This window comes from Delphinapterus leucas, chromosome 5 (genome assembly GCF_059928025.1).
Source record: "Delphinapterus leucas isolate spDelLeu-1000000601 "Yukka" chromosome 5, BTC_Dleu_Yukka2, whole genome shotgun sequence".
NCBI lineage: Eukaryota > Metazoa > Chordata > Mammalia > Artiodactyla > Monodontidae > Delphinapterus > Delphinapterus leucas.
Genome location: NC_143133.1, coordinates 26,832,189 through 26,846,782, shown reverse-complemented (window position 1 = coordinate 26,846,782; position 14,594 = coordinate 26,832,189). Strand labels below are relative to the sequence as shown.

Sequence of the window (14,594 nt, the reverse complement as noted above, 5' to 3'; positions counted from 1 at the left end):
GACATTGGCGGCCAATGGAAACAAAACATAATCTGATATATTTTAAAAGCATTACTCTGACTACTGTGTCGTGAATAGACCATAAACAGGTAATACCAAAGCAGGTAGACTGGCTAAGAAGTCATGTCAATAATGTAGGCAAATGATGCTTTTGTGGACCAGGGTGACGGAAATGGAGTTAGTGAGCAGTAGTCAATTTAAAAAATTGAGTGTACTTTGAGGGGAGAACCCGTAGGATTTGCTGGTAGACTGGGTATATAAGGAAAACTGAGGAGGCAAAAAAAAAGCAATACCTATAACTAAATCTGTCTTTTTGTACCAAATATGATGCTACTTTTCATATGATGGACGGGCACATTTTGCTTAACAGCACTGACCAAGGGAAAAATGTTACGCTATTACATATCAAAAGAAAAAATAGACTACCTAACTCACTAAGTGTTAAGGATAAACATTCATGTACCTTAGAAGAAACTTTCTTTAACATAGAATAAAATTTTAATGCAAAAAGCCATTCACTGGGGAAATGGACCAGCAATTTCATTAAAGAATGCACTACATGACTGAGAACTCCTTGAGCAAGGGTTTTTTTGCCTCAGCCTAGTCTATCATATCTAGTACATAGTAGGTGTTCAATGATCTTTTGAAAAAAACTAATTGAATCCAAATTTTCCAAATAGAGGTCTCTTTGTTAGGAATTACATGTGTTACATGCATCTGAAATTTTCTGTATTAGCTCACATGACTATCTGTAGCTATGTCCTTATGTTTGTTTTTCAATGAATATATTATTCTTGTTTTAGAATTATCTGGATACAAGCCAGAAACAAAGAAGGTACACTATCATGCAGAATCATCTTTATCTTTTCTAGACTTACTCATGAGGGCAAGAAGTGTGGCTATCACCTCCGTAGAGCACTTTACACTGCAGGTGCCCACGGAACATTTGTTGCACTAAATTGAATAATGAAAATACCATTCCAAAAGCAAATAAATAAAAACCCTTTACTTCTAGATAGTCTCTTCTATAAAGCGCCTTCATTCATGTTTTTGTTGGTTGCTTTCATTTGTTTTGTTTTGATTTCAGACTTTGTTTTAACCTGGGGTTGGTAAGATTTCTTGACCTCATAATTGGTCAGCAGGGCTAAACAAGCCTGAGGCTATCACTGACAAATTTAAGATTCAAGTCTCACAGAAGGCAAAGAGTGAAGAGAAAAACAGAGTGAGTGCGGAGGGTAAAATAAAGGAATGTGAAAAAGAAAAGAGAAAATGAAGTAATTTTACATCGGTGGTAGAATGGAATGAATTCTGCAGCAGTCCTATAAGTTTTGGGTCTTGACCTAAATGTTAAAAGATCAACAGGTAGACACACACATGCAGACAAGAATTTTTCTAAATAAACCTTTTTAAAAATCAAAGTTTGGATTAGAAACCTAAAAGAAGTTACTGTACACTGCCCTACAGGTCTTCTAAGACACTTTCAATCTAATGGAATGACATAATCATCAAAAGTCCTTAAATAAAATAACCAGGAGTTTCTTAATTTGCAGATTCCCTTGAAGTAAGAAATGCATGCAAGGCAAGTGCTGAGTTACAGACTGCTTAAGGTGGGAAGGGGACAGGCATCAAGTGGTCCTCTGCCCCAGGGAAGCCTACACAGAAACGATGATTTGCACTAAACAGTAGAATTTGAGCATTTAGTCATCACACTGTCCACTACTGTCCAGATTTACAAAAGACACTACTGTCCACTACTGTGATCTGTGTCCAGATCACAAAAAGCTCACTAATCAAGTGATTCTGTAGATTAGCTGAGACCATGACATCCAGGTGTCATCATATACCTGCCTCCAGTCAAGAGATAAGGCTGTCAATACCTGTGTCCTTAAACGGGGCCTTATGCAAACATTCTACGCACATTACCATCACCTACGTGTCAGCAAAAGGAAAAAGAGTATAAACGAGCATGAAGTCCCCACATACAGCCAGTCTCACGTTTCTGCAATACATCTCTGCTTGCGGTACAGAGCTCCACCGGCCTAGAGCTGTAAGAAAGATGAAATGCAGCAAGAGATCCAAGCAGCCGCTGAAGGCTGAGCTGAAGTGAGATGCCGGAAGCAGGATGAGTGACAGAGATCACTTAAGGGCACACAGGAGCCCAACGTCGACAGGGGCTGCACAGCTCTGGCATCCTGTGAAAAAGCAGTAGATGGACCAAACTGATGCGCACGCATCAGGAAGAAGTAGCTGACTCTAAGCGATGGTGCTGGGCAGGCTAGGAGGTGGAGAGACATTGTGGCACACAGCAGCAGGCCCTGCAAACCGTTGCTATAGCCACAAACCAAAGGACAGTCTTCACATGTACACAGCGTCAAAAGGACCACTTTAGGTACACGCACACCCCCTGAGAGCAGCACTGCCATCACTGCCATCTAGTCATGAAAGGCCACTAATGCCAGCTGTTTGACAACACCTGGAATTAATGAATTACTAGACATATATTCAAAATGCAATGATTATTTCATTAACTTTGGACCTAAAGAAAATCATATTTTGAAAACACCATAAATTCTAATAGAAAAACTTTTTTTTTTTTAAGTGTATAATGGCCTGTTATTATCACAGTGCTTCTATGGTAATAACTACGCTTCATTAAGATGCTTATTTGTTTTTAAACTATTAGTATCTCTCCGTTACACTGAATTTATTGATGTAGCGTTAGAGATAATATTTGGGTTGAGTACAGGACAAAATTAGGAAGCTGCTCACAAGGTCAATACTAGGAAGTCAATACGTTGCCTTGGAGAAAGAAAACACAGGACCAGAAGCTTTTTACAAAGAAGAGTTGTGAAACAACACAAAGTCCCTTAGGGTGACTGTGAGTTGGGGCAGAAAAATGTTGTGGTTATAACTCAATGCTGAAGGTTTTTAAGAAAAAGAAAATAAAAGGACGTTTAGATATGAAATGCACTTACCTTGGGTCTGACTTTTTCAGTAAGTTTTCCTGATATTTATTGAATTAAATGTGAGAAATGGCTTAAATGATAGCACAAAAGATTCATATAAAGCACACGGAAGAATGTTTTGCCTGAGGTGTTGAAAGCTCTTGAATAAAACTAGAGAAGACGTGGAGCTCAGGCAAACAGTAGACATTTAGTAAACATTCCCTGAATAAATGAGGAAGCTGAGATAGTTTAGATACAAAGCAAGAGTGACCAGGACCCGGGCCTCTTGAAAGCCAAAGGCCATTCTGAATGGAAACTAATTTGCAGAGTTCAAGGAAAATGGGTCTTCCCCAAATCCCCGCTCTCCAGGTGCTCTAGGTTGCACTGAATGGAAAGGACCATTAATCTACTACGACTTCTGCTTTCTTCCTCCTCTGACAGCTGCTAGTCTTTCTACCTTTTTCCTCCAGAAGAGGTCAGAAAAGGGTACCCTGTTGTTGGTTCACCTCGTTTCTTCCTCCGGTCAGGTCACCATGATGTTTTAATTCCCCCTCCCCATGTCTCTTTACAGTGGAGGGGAGGTAGACCTGTCCCTGCCAGGTTGGTCCTCAGGGATGGGACGGAATGTGCACCACACTGGCAGGGGAAGCATGCGATATGGTGTTCAAGGGATGCGCACACCGCCACGAAACGATGCCAGTCGAGGTGCTGGTGTTGGGTGGGTGGGGGCGCCCAGCAGGAAGGAATGGAGCGTGTGGCTGCACGGAGGAGTGCACTATGGGAATATGCCTTTAAGAGTATGTTAAAAGTTGTGGTGTTTCACCCTTCTATATACAAGGCTGTATATAGAAAGGGTAGAGTTGGAAAGTGTGTGTGTCGAAGAAAAGACATGCAGTTTTGTGGATAAGATAGAGTTTTGTAGTGAGGGTATGGTTTTGGTCAGGGGATATAATTGATTGGTCTTTGTGAGTTCCTAGATGTTGGATATATGTGTAACTTTGGGTTCTAACAGAGCTGGACAAAAAAACGCATTCCCTACCAGGCTATTCAGAGCTATGGCAAACTCTGAGGTAAAGAGAAAAGAGTACAGTCATTCAAATGTATAAATATATGAGGGTCTTTCTGAAAGACAGTGCACTAATAAATGGAGAGATTCCCACACAAGCCTATCACCACCATAATAAATATATCAAAAACATTTATGACAGTTTTATGTACCACCTGTCTTACAGTAAGAATGATGGCCTGGGTGATCTTTCAAAGGATCTTCTAAGTCTTAAAGTTTTCTGATATCATTCAATATTAAAAAGGTTAACCACCAAAAGACCGTATGGGTCTTAAAAAGAACACATATGAGGCCTAATATATATAAGATTCTGTGGCCACATCCACCCGAGGAAAATAAAGCAGACACTTGAAAAATTTATTCATTGAGTTTAAGGAAAGGAACCAAGGCACTTTGGGCTCACTTATCAACTGGATATTTCTTTTGATCTCAATATTACGCTTAATTTCTCTAACATTTGGTGTGTGTAGACTCAGCATAAATATAGAGACAAATACTGTCTCAATTTGGGAAATCCCAGCGGTGAGATGAAACCCATATCATTGTGATTTCAAGAGAAGAGCTGTTTTCTGAGAAGTACTGATATAATTTCATTTCACCAAATAAATATAAGCTATAAGGTGAGACTGTCAGGGACTCTGTTTATATATTGACATTTACACAGATTAACAGCAATCACCCTAAGCCAATATGTATAGTGAAGAGTCCAGTTCAGGTGAGAAAGACCACTTATTAAAACCCTGCTTGTAATCACCCAAGAATAAACATATTCCTCAGAGGATGACTTGCATACAGTGAGGTGTTAGTATTCTCCTAATTTTATTCAGTTATTTAAAGATTCAGTCTCACCAGTGAAGAATGCACAGGTTATTTCTTCTTTTTGATTCCCGTTCAGGAGAAGAATGTAAAAAGTCATATAAACATTTTGTTTGGGTGAAAGAGCTAATGAGTCCAAAATACTTGTAAAGATGATGCTTTCTGAATCACTGGGAAAGCTAAATGGCACATCTGCTTATTTGGTTAAAAAAAATCTCTTTATCTAATAAGACTGACATCAGTGATTCATAAAATTACTTCAGTTCAAATTTTAGCTCAGAGGCAAGAGGGAGATGAATAGACCTACTCGGGCTTCCCTGGTGGCACAGTGGTTGGGAATCCGCCTGCCAATGCAGGGGACACGGATTCAAGCCCTGGTCCGGGAAGATCCCACATGCCACGGAGCAGCTGGGCCCATGCACCACAACTACTGAGCCTGCGCTCCAGGGCCCACGAGCCACAACTACTGAGCCCACGTGCCACAACTACTGAGCCCATGTGCCACAACTACTGAAGCCTTCACGCCTAGAGCCCATGCTCCACAACAGGAGAAGCCACCGCAATGAGAAGCCTGCGCACCACAACAAAGAGTAGCCCCTGCTCGCCGCAACTAGAGAAAAGCCCACATACAGCAACGAAGACACAACACAGCCAAAAATAAAATAAATTAAAAAAAATAGAGCTACTAAATAAAATCCTCAACACAGCTATCCACCTTTCCACTGTAAATAATGACTGACTACTTCTAGCGAAGTTAGATCAGTGCGCTAGTAATCTAAATAGAGACTACAATTTAAGTGTCAGCTGTTCTGTACGACCAAAGAGGAAGGAGTCAGCAGAGGTGACTAGCAACTTGTGGTCTACAGTCATTTTTATTTCTTTTTTTTTGCGGTACGCGGGCCTTTCACCGCCGCGGAGCACAGGCTCCAGACGCGCAGGCCCAGCAGCCACGGCTCACGGGCCCAGCTGCTCCGCGGCATGTGGGATCCTCCCGGACCGGGGCACGAACCCGTGTCCCCTGCATCGGCAGCCGGACTCCCAACCACTGAGCCACCGGGGAAGCCCCATTTTCATTTCTTAAATAGCTTATATGTCTCCTTGACCTGAGAATTTCCAGGTTCTTTATTCTATAACATGAATACAATTTTTCAACATTATATCTTACCAATGCTACCTACAGAATTAAAGCCTATGGGGATACTATTAGGTAATAATCTTTCCAGATAATGTTTAATTATCTGATGGATCATTTCTCTGAATTTGTTTTATACTTCTTTTCCTTTAATACTTCTGTTTTAAATATCCCTGTTTTTACCATTCTTTTTCTGGAATGGCTTCTAGACAAGTGGCCTGTAGGAATTGTAGTTACGTATACTAAATTAAAAAAATAAGAATACAAAACTGCATAAACAACTGCAGCAAAATTAACACTTCTAAAACAGCCCTGAGTGAGAGAGGGGCATGGACTTATAAACACTACCAAATGTAAAACAGATAGCTAGTGGGAAGCAGCCTCATAGCATAGGGAGATCAGCTCGGTGCTTTGTGACCACCTAGAGGGGTGGGATAGGGAGGGTGGGAGGGAGACACAAGAGGGAGGGGATATGGGGATATATGTATATGTATAGCTGATTCAATTTGTTATAAAGCAGAAACTAACACACCATTGTAAAGCAATTATACTCCAATAAAGATGTTAAAAAAAAAAAACAAAATAGCCCGGAGACCAAAAAGAAGAAAACTGACTGCAAATGTGTGTTTAGTATGTATGTGCAGAGGCACTGAGAAGATGTTGATAGAAATGCTGGCAATGACTCATATATGGAGCTAAGGGAACCTGGACAAATGAACTGAATGGAGATCAAGAATATATTAGAAAAGTGCATGAAAATCTAGGTTTAAAAGGCTGACAAATGCAGAATTTCACTGAAACCCAATTGAGACTACTGAAAGTTTCAAAAAAAATGGTTATTCTCATGCTCTGTTCTTGAATATAAGTTGTTTTCTAGACATACATATACCTTTTGTATTACCTTTTGACTGATATATTTAGAATTTGATATGATCCCAAACATTCATTACTAGTTTAAAATCACAATATCCTTGAATATACCACATGTTGTCTATGGTTTAAAGACAGAGAAAAGAATATAATGTGAAGAAAAAATGGACAAAATCAGTACATATAATTAAAATAATAATGTACTTATAAAAAGAAAAGTAATTTTGTGTCTCAGAATAGACCTAGTTCCTAAACTTATTAGTTATTTGAAACAAATACTTTTCTTCCGAGATATATGTAACTCTGAGTTGGGATTTTCTATTTCTGGTTTAATCATACCTTTCACATCTTCATCCTCAATTGTTGTATTTGAACTCTCAGTTGACTCCTGTTGAGAAGAAAACATATTTAAAGTTGCAAACAATGAATAGCTTGACTTTTCTTTTTCTCAAAAAATTGGCAAGTGATATACATATCATGCAAAATTCTTCAGCAGGCTGTGCGCATATGCCGACATGCAAATGTACAAATATGTTACGTGGTTTTGACAGAAATAAAATGTCAAATGCTGCAAACATTTCAAAAAAGGAGTACTCTGGTTGCCTAATCCCCGAAGCACGATAAATCAAGGTGATTTGTACAAGTAGTCAAAGTATGCAACTTATTTTAAGAGCTGTGTAAGGATGTGTTGTGTTACAGTGCCCCATAAGGTGTGCTTTCTCTAAGTATTTATGAGAAGTTGAATATACTAGCCTAATGAATTTGAACCTTAAAAAACAACATTTTTTATTCCCAATTAATTAGTAATTAGTCCTTTCTTTGTGTAAGGCACTATTTCAAGTAGTAAATTTGTAGGCTATTTATCAGCCTGACTTCTCTGTAGAGAGAAAAAGCGTTTCATTGAATCATTTGACGAAGAAGCTGAGATATGGTGAAAGTGCTTTCAAGAAGAATTTCCATGTTTGTGATCAGCACAATGGAATTATATGAATAATTTACTTTCAAGGAAAAAGCAGATCTTTTCCATTCATTTCTAAATTAGAAACTGGCTTTATTGATAAGAAACTTGCTCCCATAATGAAAAGACAAAGCTATTTCTCTGTAAAACTACAAATGAAGTTGCAGATTAATAAGCACAGTTAAAAGGACACTGTAACTGCCAGTATTAAGACACGTTCCTTAAAATGGTTGACAAATTTTTCCATTAATAATGTATTAATAAAATATTTCTAGCAAAGAAATTTAGTAATATTCATAAGAAAGACACAATTTTCTACTTGGAATGATTAAAGGCTACTGCCAAAAAAAATTGGAAACTTCTAATCAATAGCTATGTGTTCAGCAATGAAAACAAATTTTGGAAAATGATGCAAACATTAGTCAGTGTACTTTTAGAGATTCAATATTCAAAAAAATGATCAATTTATACAACTGTAATATATAATATTTAATCCAAAGGGACAGACTAATTAAAGATATATCCAGAGTCTCCACAACATAAAACCAAAGCAGAGTCTTCATGCGTTTCTTAATGTGACCTAGTATTCAAATTTAAACTCAAGATGAGGATAAACCCATGCACTGTAAAAATAATTCATGTAAACAGGAAATATCATGCAACAACTCTTACAAATGACATAGCTAGAATTATCGAAGTGTCCACTCCAGCTGCTATGCTTGGTCTTTCACTTGCTAACGATATTGAAAATAATTGTTCACATGTGTGATGCTCCTGACTACCTCGAGTCTTTTAGGGACTTAGAACATTGTAAGTGTCATGACTGTAAAATACATCTCATATTAAGGAACATAACACTTCATGTTTTTTTACTTTAGTAATTTTAATATTGACCAACTAAATGTTAGACCAGAGGAAATGTGTTTTCTAAGACTTTAACACTGTAGATAAGAGTAAGGAAAAGTAAGACTCATGACTATACTTAAAATTTGAGAAAAGTCTGATGAAGTATTTTTCCCTCCCCTTAGAGATATAATAATGGATGAGAAGTAACAAAGCAGGAAGATGGAATATGTTCGGGAACTGCCTCCTTTCACCCTATGGACATATATACAAGTACTGTTATTTAGTTAACGTGCTATGCAAACAATTTACAATGGATAGGAAACATCATAGTCTTCTTTCAGGATAAGCAGTTACATGTCTGTTACTGAAATGCATATAATTAAACAAAAACAAACGTACTTCACAAGAAGTGAAACTCCCTGATTATCCTCAAATCCATGCCAAACAACAAAAACACCACAAACAACAGGGAATTAAAAGAAAACAAAAAGCACACTATGACAACAGAACGAATAAAATTCAAAAGCAACATTAAATTTAAACAAATAACTGTGAACTCAAGTTGATTTTTTTGAAGATAGTGGAATGATATAGCAAGAAATTCTAAAATTTCATGCAGAACACATCTAAAGTACAATGCAGACAGGCATGGGGGGAAAAACCAGATGGAATTGCTTAAGATACACAGTCATCTCGACATACAGACTTGTTAACTGCACTTTTACTGACTAATTGCACCATTCATTTCTCTCTCACAATGTCATTCATTTTTGTTTTCAAAGAAATATCTGTATAGTTCCAGATAAATTAGGCCCAAAAAGAAAGTATGGTAGAAAAGGGTAAGGGTTTTCTTTCCTAATTTGAGATTATGAATTAATTTCGCTTTGAATATTTGATGAGATGTGTAATCTTATTAAAGCAAGATGATGTTGATTCTTTCTGAATACCTTGTTTCCATCAGGGTTGTGGATTACAGTAGTTTGGGGCTCCTGAGTGAGAACAAAATAGAGAAAGAAACAGTTCGCATCGGTAAGTACATTCTTAACTAGTGCAGGGACAGAGCAGAGTGAGCCAGCTGACACAACTAAATAGTGACAAGAGCTTAAGCAATGTTAACTACTGTCAGAGGTTGCAGCTGACAAGATCTCTGATGAAAGATCTCCCTGGTGAGTCCATGAGATACAGCACCTCAGTACCCAGCAGCAGCATGCAAAAGACCTTATTCGTGATCAGTATACAGACAAGGCTTTGAAGTTTGGAGACCTAAAGAGGCACTTGCTGTTTCACAAAGTCCTATACCAGATAGAGCTTTCCTTTCTTCTTTAACAAACAGCCTGTTAATATCTGTCCCATAGAAAACTGGCCAAGGGCACTGGAGATTAGAACTTTCTGAGATGATCTCAAAGTCTTTGTGAAGATATTTTTCAGCTGTATTAATTTGAGAACAAATTATGGTGTCACAATACACAGATAAATACCCTTGGAAAACCTAGAATCATTGGACAACGCTTAAAAAAGGGCTATCCTAAAGAATGTATTTCACAAGTCCATAAGAAATTCTGAGAAACATTGAAAAGGTTCTAGAACTAATCATATAAACACTGTAATTTGAGACACATTGCTGTTAAATCCCATGTTAATTCATATATATATAAGAAATTTCTGTTTTATAGACTGACATGAAAGATTTGTTTGTAAAGTCATGTTTTTCCATGAAGAATAGATTATTTTTCCTATTACTTTCTACTAGAAAATTGAAGAAATAGTCCCAAGTGGAAAATAACAGTCAAATAACTGATGTAAAAAACGATTCAGTGTCAATACATCAACGGCATGCTTCGCACTTTCATTATATGATGTCCTAGCAACTGGGAGTTACTGCAACCCATGGAGAATGCTCTTCAATCATAAGCACTCTGCCCACTAGACTATCTCATCTCCACTACACTTTATGCTGAGTACTTAGAAAGCATATTTACTGCCGTCATTCTTCCCTTCCCTGGCTGGAGGTATGATCAACACTGTCTTTTTTTGCTAGTAAGTAACCTGCTATCTTGAGGTGTCCTTCCTTCAAATGTTTTTAAATTGAGCCTTCTGGTTAACTCTAGTGGGACAATCTCCCTAACATTTTCCATTCATCTGAAATTAACAGTACAGTACACAGGACAGTAAAAAACCATTAACATTTCTGAAACTCATAAATCAAAACATGGAATAATTTGGGGAAAACATTAGGAAACTAAGAACACTGAATGCCAGTATTCAAACCTTGAATTTCAACATAATATGGTCTCAAAGTGTTAAACTGATTGAGTTGTTAACAGTGGGAATTTGATAGAAATGGAAAAAACTGATTCCCATTGATAATTCAAAGCTCTGTGCTATGCAATTTCATCCTTTGGATTAAAGTGAAACAGTGATAATTTAATTTAAAACACAACAAACAAAAAGCTTTAAATTATCCAGTGCCTCTTTATCTCAGAAAGTGAGGTCTTACAAAGCCCTGCTGTCATAATAAGAGAGAAACGGCAACTCTGAATAAGGTCCACATTTACTTTTGTCTGGCAGTAATCCTCTTAGCTCTCCTTGATGTCAACAGTTGCGTCAGGAAAAGAAGAAACCACTGTTTGCATATCTAGAGCTATCATCAAAAGAAGAGCTAAGAGCAACCAAAGCGCATTCTACGGTATTTCTAAGGCAGCATGCAACGCTTTTAACTGAAGACCACAGCTATCGTCAGTACAATGGTCAACAATGAAATGAGGTCATCTCATGTTAGAAACACACTGTTTGACAACTACCTTAACAAAAAGAAAAGAACTTTTCTCATATCTTAGAAAGCAAAAACAAGAACAAAATCCAAAAAAATAAAAATAAAAAATGTATGTATCTATATAGTGAAAGCAAATGAGAGAAACACCAAAAACAGTAAAGAACTTAAGAAGGGTTACAAAGAGTCCAGGTATACCAGCGCCGGGGTAGGAATATTTTCTTTGGGGCTGGTTACCACGTTGGCTTTGTTGTTTATCTGTAGGTATGCAGAAAATAGAAACAGAGATGCCTTAAACCCCTCGGTAGCCAATGTCTCTATACACAGCATGTCTATGTGGAGATATAGACATGAAAATAAAGAGCCACTGAAGATGAACGTGAAAGACACGGTGATGACTGACAGGAATGATGATCAATTCTAGTCTCCGATGGTCACACCCGGGCTAGGACTGTGTCTGTGATGGTGGAATGACAAAACGGACTTGGCTGCTTTGGCTGTGCCACCTTAGCAAACAGACAAAGAGCTGCTTCAACGGAGCTCAAATCAAGTGTCAGAGTATGAAATAAATGTAAACATTTTCATACTCTTCAGGTTGGATTCTGTTCCCCAGCTTCCAATTTTCATTGTTATGAATACATTCCTTTTTTCATTTGATCCTTGAGCCTGAAGTCACACATAGACTGTCTTTCTCTGGGGAGCCATCATCATTTTGTTTAGTAGGTATCAAATTAAAAACTTAGGTCTTCTGATGAAATGCAGGCTTTATAGTAAAATATCTTAAAATGATAAGTCTGGGTCTCCTTTAAAAAATACATCTTCAATTATAAATGAGCAAATCGAACTCCTTACTATATTCTGGATGCAAAATGACTTTATTTTTCACAATTGTTTGAGAGGAAAACACTATGTATTCTATCAAATTACTGCTACTGTTGAAGACTATTTGGTAATACCATTCCCTTGCTTTAACATAATTGGTTTTGACCTTAAAGAAAGATCATTATCACTATGGAAGCCACTTTGTGAAAACAACTCAGAGGGTCAATAAGTATTGTAATGGCCCAGAGAAGACTCTTTGTTGACAAATGGCAACTTGAAACTACAATTGAGTTTGGTTACTAAAGAATCAGAGACTGAAAAGTAATACTCAACATTCATTTAAACTCATGCATGACATTGTGATTATCAAACAAATATAAATTAACATTCATTTTCTTGCACTATATTATCTAGTTATTTTCTTTACATATTATTATCTAAAAAATACACCCCATAATTTTAGTATAAATGTACTTAAGGACTTAAAGAGAAAAACATTCTGCATAAAATAAATGAATACCAAATGAATATTTATAAGCAATTACACGAATTTAATTGTTTAGACTTTCTAAGCATTCTTTTCTTTCATATTTTATACCTACAGATCATATTGAAACTGACACTGAGAGGAAGACAGAAGGTCCAAAAAATTAACTTGGGTATGTAATAATTTGCTTTTCTATTCGTTGCTATTTCTGTGACTATTTGGTACCAGTATTATTTAAATACACTATAACACTGAGCTCAGTGACATGCAAGAAAAGAGAGAAAACTTGGTGCCCTTTACTGGAAAACTCTTTAAATATTAGACCATCAATCTATGTTTCGAGGATAGTTTAAAATTTTTCTTTAAATAGAAGTGTGCAGAATTTAACATAAAATTTGTGCAATAGCCAAAAAGATAAGAGATAATGGAGTTCATTAAAGAAGGGTCAAAATTCAGTATTCACTTTAGTACAGAATATATGAGAAAAGAGGAGGGACACACATGCAAATAATTTCCTATTCAGGAAGAGTGCTTGGCAAAACACAGCTGACTTCTTATCAAATTATCAGAAGTGTTTAAGATTAAAGCCCACAGGTATTTAATATAATCCATTTAGTTTGTATCAGTGATTGCAAAGAATGAAAGAGGAATATACTGAGATCTTTTCTGTTCTGAGATATGAGACTTGATTTTTTTCCTAGGTTGTGGTTGCCAAGAACTGCTTTATTTTAGTGGAAATGTCTCACGGGCATACCTACGCACACAAACATAACCGTATAAGTGCACACACATCAACACACACGTTCACACACACGTTCACACACAGATACACAGCATACACACACTGTCGTCTCTTCCAAATGAAGGCCATTCTGTCTGGATGAGCCATCCTTTATTGTTAGGCATGGCAAATATGAATTAAATGAATATGTCCCTCAACCACCACTTTTACTTGTGTTTAAATGTACAGTTAGAAACATTTTTGTTAAAGTTTAGCTTAATGATTTTTTTACTGTAGAAAATCTTTTGAAGGTATTTGTAATATTGATTAATTTAAAATAATAGGAGAATTTCTAGGTAAAAGGCTAGGAGGACTTCCTTTTAAAGAATCAGATATCAAGTATGCGCTCAACCACAGCTGTCTTTTAAATATACAAGAGCTCTGGCACTTCTGTTTGTGAAATGTATTTATTTTATATTATGGAAGCAGAGTATTTTTATTTAAAAAATTAAATGAAACCAGATATTTAAATTATGTGCTGAACTATTCTTACTTTATAAGAATAACAAGAATAAGGCATGGGCAAGATATTCTTATTTTTCAGGTGTTGAGTTCATTCAGTTTTAAGGTTAATAAATATTTTTTCCAAAGGTGCTTAACTTGGATGAATCCTTGTAAGATCACTTTCACACAATTTATAAAACTCCATGGTGGATGCATTCTGGTTTATCTGAACTAAGAATCACTCCTATCTTAGTAATCATGATCACCATTTAAAAATAATCCTATAGTGTTCCTTCACTTTTCACGATAACTATAGACATTAATTATGTCATGGTTTCTTCAGTTTTAGGAGAAAATTGCACTTTTTTAATAGCATATGGATGACGGTATAAACTTTTTTACATATTTCAAAAATTCCATTTCAAAGAAAAACAATAATATTTGAACATGGGCACTGCGTTTGATAGTTAATTAACATTAACCTGTAATGATCCTAGACTTTCTCCACTTACACTAACTTGGGCAAATAAGACTGTTCTATTCCTAAGTATGAATTTTCACAGGAGGAGAAATCTGGCAGATAGAGATCCTCACCATCATCTGAACACTCGAACTGGACTTCCTTTTCTGAATTGACCAGTCAAAGAGAAAGGAAAA

At 36.7% G+C, this 14,594-nt stretch overlaps 1 protein-coding gene across 15 annotated transcripts in view; it reads right to left on the bottom strand.

Moving 5' to 3' along the window:
* Positions 1–14,594, bottom strand: part of CAMK2D (calcium/calmodulin dependent protein kinase II delta) — a 462,200-nt gene that overhangs the window by 26,989 nt on the left and 420,617 nt on the right. For all 15 annotated transcript variants that reach the window (XM_089911562.1, XM_089911561.1, XM_089911565.1 and 12 more), the window contains one exon: positions 7,169–7,217. In XM_089911562.1, coding sequence (XP_089767688.1) covers positions 7,169–7,217 — 49 coding nt within the window. The remainder of the gene's footprint in view (positions 1–7,168; positions 7,218–14,594) is intronic.